Raw genomic sequence first — 5,135 nt, 5'->3', positions numbered from 1 at the left:
TCCGGTTCTAGAAAGCGAAAAAGAGTTGTTACTTTGAATCCCTAAAAAGGAGAATAGGGGGCAAGGCATTGGTTAAATTTGAAATGAAAAGGGATAAAACGGTAAATGGGGTATAACGTCTCGTATTGCAGTAGACCAGTGCGTTGGCTTTACCGATACATAACACTAACAGACACAATTTCACATCACAATTTTTGTGAATGAGTAATTTAAAGTTTATACACGACAAAACTAGCGTGTGGACACTGAACGAGCATTCGTAAAATACGAACCAAGTTATCGCAGAAAAAGTGAGTGACCCACACTCAACTAGTATTTTATTTCCTATTCTTTTTTTGGGTTTTCCCCCTCGTGCAAATATCTTAACTTAAATCTTTTTCATCATCATAACAAAGTCAATAAACATTACTCCCTCCGTTTTAAAATGAGTGTCGTTTTAGGTGTTTACACACATATTAAGAAATGCAATGATTAAAAGAAAGAGAATGGTTATTTTACCAAATTATCCTTATTAACTATTGGTTAGTTTTAAAAATAATACTTTGGAAGTAATGTGCAGAGTATTAATTGGTGGGTACAATTGAAAAGAAAAAGTTATTATTGCATTGGAAACTGAAAGTGACATTCATTTTGAAACAAATTTTTTTGACTAAAGCGACACTCATTTTGAAACGGAGGGAGTACTATTGTACTGCAAATACTACTAGTAGTATAATATAGACGTCAATAAAATATAATATAAAATATAAATTTCATCATAAATAATAATATAAAATACACTAAATAATAATATTAAAAAATTAAAATTAAAATGAATATTAATATAAATATAAAAAATGGTATCATGGATTTAACTCTAGAGACCTATGAAACACAGATATTCCTTAAATTATATGTGTCACGATATCGAACATGCGTCAATGTTCGAGACCAACACTGATACGACACTTATAATTACACTGAATTATATCATTTATTTAAATTATTATTCATGTCGATGTACATATTTTGTCTTGTATATGTGTATATGTACTTCATAGATAAATACATTAAATTATATATACAAATATAAAATTCTACATCAAACATCACACTTTCTGTGCTCGTGAACTTAACTCAGTTGGTACGGACAATGCATAAAATATTTAAGGTTTGTGATTCGAACCCCGACAAAAAAAACATCACACTTTCTAGTCGCTGTGTTACTTAATAAAGAAAAATGTTGTGTTTAAGGTGAAGTGGGAGAAAAAGGATAGAGGAAAATGAGAAGAAAGAGAGAGCTAAAAAAGAGGTGGTATTTTGTTGATGAAGGAATTAGCAGTAACACGGATGAATTAAAGTTAAAATGGGAAAGTGTTAAAAAAGAGAGAGAGAAAAATGAAAAGAGAAATAATTTTATAGGAAATGGAATAGAATAAAACAAAAGAGGAACAAATACAATGCTTAGTAAGAGTGAGTGGGGTTCTCTCTGATCTTCAAAGTTAGAAAAAAGTAGTGACTTAGGAAGAAGCAGAGAGAGAGAGAGGGAGAGGAGGGGTCATTAGGAAGAAGGGTATATCCAAGCAACCTTAAAGGGAGGTTTTTTTTCTTAGGGTTTGTGGTTTCAGACACTAAATCTTCTTGTTTGTTGAAGAGTGTTATTGTAGTTATGGGTTGTGGGTGTGGTGTTAGTGTTGTTCTTGTTTTTTGTTTATGGGGTGTTTTGATCTCAGCGTCTTCTTCAACTAGGCTTGGTGGTTCAAGACAGAAGTTTGAGGTTAACAAGCATTTGAATCGTCTTAACAAGCCTCCAGTCAAAACCATTCAGGTCCTTTCTTTTTAGCTATAATTTATTTCACCCCTTTGGAACATTTTCTTATGTTTGTTCTTCTTCATCTACATTTTGATTTGTACCACAGAAAATAGTATTATTTTGAAGAAAAAGTTAGTTTTTTTCCTTTCTTTCTTTCTTTAATTTGAGGTGATATGTTTCAGAAATGGTTTTGAATCTTTCAATATTTTTCAGTTCAAAATTGAATGGCCCTCTATGGCAAGCTTCTGCTGCTCTAAAGTATAGATCTTTTGTGTTACTATTCAGTTTTTTTTTTTTTAAATTCGCTTGTGATTTTTTTTCTACTTGTACTCCTCTTTCCCCTCAATTGAAAGGGGAAAAAAAAGGCCCTTTTGATGAGTTTTATGGAATAGATTTTGAAACAGTAATAAGAAAGTAGTTAAAGAAAAACTGGGTAATGATTTGTTTTTTATTTTAATTTTAATATTCCTTATTTTTAAGTAGTTACTAATTTTTTTTCTGAAGTAGATAGATGATAGCAAGTTTGGTTTTTATTTTTGTTACAGTGTTTCATTTGCTAATAATGTGACATGATTTTTTGTTGTTGTTGCAGAGTCCAGATGGGGATATTATAGATTGTGTACCTGTTTCAAAGCAACCAGCTTTTGATCATCCTTTCCTCAAAGATCACAAAATTCAGGTACATTTTTTCTTCATTCAAGATCTGTATTTCTGTTATTTACAATTTAATGAGATTTTTTCCATTTTTATTTTGATTTTTTTTACTAACTTTATGTTTTGGTTTATTAGATGAGACCTAATTTCCATCCTGAAGGACTTTTTGAGGAGAATAAGTTGGATGATAACAAAGAAAAATCAAGTACTCCCATTAATCAACTATGGCATGCTAATGGTAAATGCTCCGAAGGCACGATACCTATTAGGAGAACAAAGGAGGAGGATGTTCTAAGAGCAAGTTCAGCCAAAAGATATGGAAGGAAGAAGCACAAGTCGTTCGCAAAGCCGAGGTCAGCAGAGCCTGATTTGGTTAACCAGAGTGGTCATCAGGTAAGACATTGTTTTGAGAGTGTCTTATTGCAATTAGCAGTGTTCAATGTTTTTGTAAAAACCGATGAGATACGAGGTCATGTTCGAGTTGGTATGAAACTGCGACCGAGTTGCTCCAACATCCGAACTGCATACAGTTTTGATTCATGGTTCAACTTGTTGAACTGTTAGCTACGGTTTTTAAAACATTAGTAGTGTTGTGTTGCTAACCATTTTAGTTTCTTCTTTTGGTCTAATTTTGTGGTTGTGTATTTGTTAATCAGCATGCGATAGCATATGTTGAAGGAGATAAGTTCTATGGAGCAAAAGCTACAATAAATGTTTGGGAACCAAAGATACAGCAGACTAATGAGTTCAGTTTGTCTCAGATTTGGGTATTAGGAGGTTCATTTGGTCAAGATCTTAACAGCATTGAAGCTGGCTGGCAGGTACTAAGAATCTCAAAACTAAACCCTGGTTTTGATACTGAAATCCGTTTTTTCCTAACAAATTCTAATGCTTTGCTCTATATGATTAACAGGTTAGTCCAGATTTATACGGTGATAACAACACGAGGCTATTCACCTACTGGACAGTAAGCCTCTTTGTTCTAACCTTGTGGCTTTCATTTTTGTTTTATTTAAACGTTTAATTTGAAGTCCTAATGTACTGTTTTTTTTTTATCATACTCATCACTTTGTGCATGTTGCAGAGTGATGCATATCAAGCTACTGGTTGCTACAATCTTCTTTGCTCAGGATTTATTCAAGTCAGCAGTGACATAGCAATGGGTGCAAGCATTTCTCCAATTTCTTCATACCGAGATTCCCAGTACGATATCAGCATACTTATCTGGAAGGTATATAATTCCAAAATTTCTTGTATTATTAATCTTGAGAAATAAATCAGCTAATTCTAAGCACCACATGTCTCATAATCCTTCCAAGTTCCAACTATGTGTCTGGTATATGAGACCATTGTAATGTCCCCCCAAGTGCTTGGATTCTTTCAAACCTAGCATCTCTCTTCCAATTGTTATGATGTTTGATACATGCAAGATTCATGAGTTTTCTATTTCTTCACTTATGAACCTGCCAGTATTAGTCAAAAAAAAAAAAAAAACTGTCGGTAGAAACTCTTTCTCTTGGTACTCTTGGTACTCGAAAGATTTTTTTACTGGCAGTGGCAGTATAATTAGATTCATCTTTGTAACACAGATTCTGAGAATCTATTTCAAATTCTTTATCATGACATGGACTACAATGCCGAAGAAAAAAAAAAAAACTCAACAATTCCACCTTATAGATCTTTGAAAAGTCGTTATCTGTTATTCTTATAATTGTGCATGACACAAAACACATATAGTCCGCTAATATTTTTATCTTTACGTTACGTCTGTCAGAATTCAAGGTGGCGTCTTTATAAACAAAATACTCTATTCCTATGATTAACAAACAAAATTCTTGAAATCGTGATATTTGCTAGTAGTAGGGTTCAAACCATCGACCTCATTCTTAATAGTCCTTCAACGTCCCAACTCATACCATTGAGCTTCACCTTCATAGACCATTGAAATCGTGATATCTGTTAATGCTATTACTCAGTTATTTTTTCTCTCCACTTCCACTCATTGTAGGATCCGAAAGAGGGGCACTGGTGGATGCAATTTGGGAATCAAGGTACCGTGTTGGGATATTGGCCATCTTTCTTGTTCTCATATTTAGCAGACAGTGCTACCATGATTGAATGGGGAGGAGAAGTTGTTAATTCAGAGCCTGATGGTCAACACACTTCAACTCAAATGGGAAGTGGTCATTTTCCTGAAGAAGGATTTGGCAAAGCAAGTTACTTTAGGAATATTCAAGTGGTTGATAGCTCTAATAATCTCAAAGCTCCAAAAGGACTTGGCACTTACACTGAACATCCAAACTGTTATGATGTTCAAACAGGTAGTAATGGAGATTGGGGCCATTTCTTTTACTATGGAGGACCTGGTAAAAATGCAAATTGTCAATGATGCAAAAGAAAAAACAATCATGTGTCTGTTGTATCATTCAATCATCAATCAATCCTAGTAGTGTTATTATAAATCCTTCTTCTCTTCAATCTTTGTACACCTTTTTTTTTCTCCTTTTTTTTCTGTAGTGGAAAGTTTTGACTGTTTTTAATTTTATATTGAAAAGATTCTCCATGTAAGCAAGTGGAGAAGTGTGGTCAAGTTTCTCAAAAGGCTGAAGAAACAGGCCCTTTATAAAATCCTTGTATTTTATTTGTTTCTCCACTTCTCCCTATGGGAGTGTTTGTCAAAATGCAATGG

General features: G+C 33.5%; 1 protein-coding gene across 1 annotated transcript; it reads left to right on the top strand.

Moving 5' to 3' along the window:
- Positions 1-1,448: 1,448 nt before the first annotated feature.
- LOC146933454 (protein neprosin-like) lies at positions 1,449-4,908 on the top strand. Its single transcript, XM_085705234.1, has 7 exons — positions 1,449-1,807; positions 2,385-2,471; positions 2,582-2,839; positions 3,103-3,267; positions 3,360-3,413; positions 3,531-3,677; positions 4,455-4,908. The coding sequence occupies exons 1-7, from the start codon at positions 1,649-1,651 to the stop codon at positions 4,833-4,835; spliced, it is 1,251 nt and encodes a 416-aa protein (XP_085561360.1). The 5' UTR covers positions 1,449-1,648; the 3' UTR covers positions 4,836-4,908.
- Positions 4,909-5,135: the final 227 nt, after the last annotated feature.

Source organism: Medicago sativa, chromosome 4, assembly GCF_051527215.1.
Source record: "Medicago sativa cultivar Bolivia chromosome 4, Bolivia_mono, whole genome shotgun sequence".
NCBI classification, from domain to species: domain Eukaryota; kingdom Viridiplantae; phylum Streptophyta; class Magnoliopsida; order Fabales; family Fabaceae; genus Medicago; species Medicago sativa.
The sequence above is the reverse complement of the archived record's forward strand: the minus strand, read 5'-3'. Positions and strand labels throughout refer to the sequence as shown.

Bases quoted from the DNA above. Each gene is read 5' to 3' on its own strand.
- LOC146933454 (XM_085705234.1), top strand. From the start codon at position 1,649: ATGGGTTGTGGGTGTGGTGTTAGTGTTGTTCTTGTTTTTTGTTTATGG. The intron at 1,808-2,384 runs GTCCTTTCTTTT...TTGTTGTTGCAG, and splicing joins CTCCAGTCAAAACCATTCAG to AGTCCAGATGGGGATATTAT. The intron at 3,414-3,530 runs GTAAGCCTCTTT...TGCATGTTGCAG, and splicing joins GGCTATTCACCTACTGGACA to AGTGATGCATATCAAGCTAC.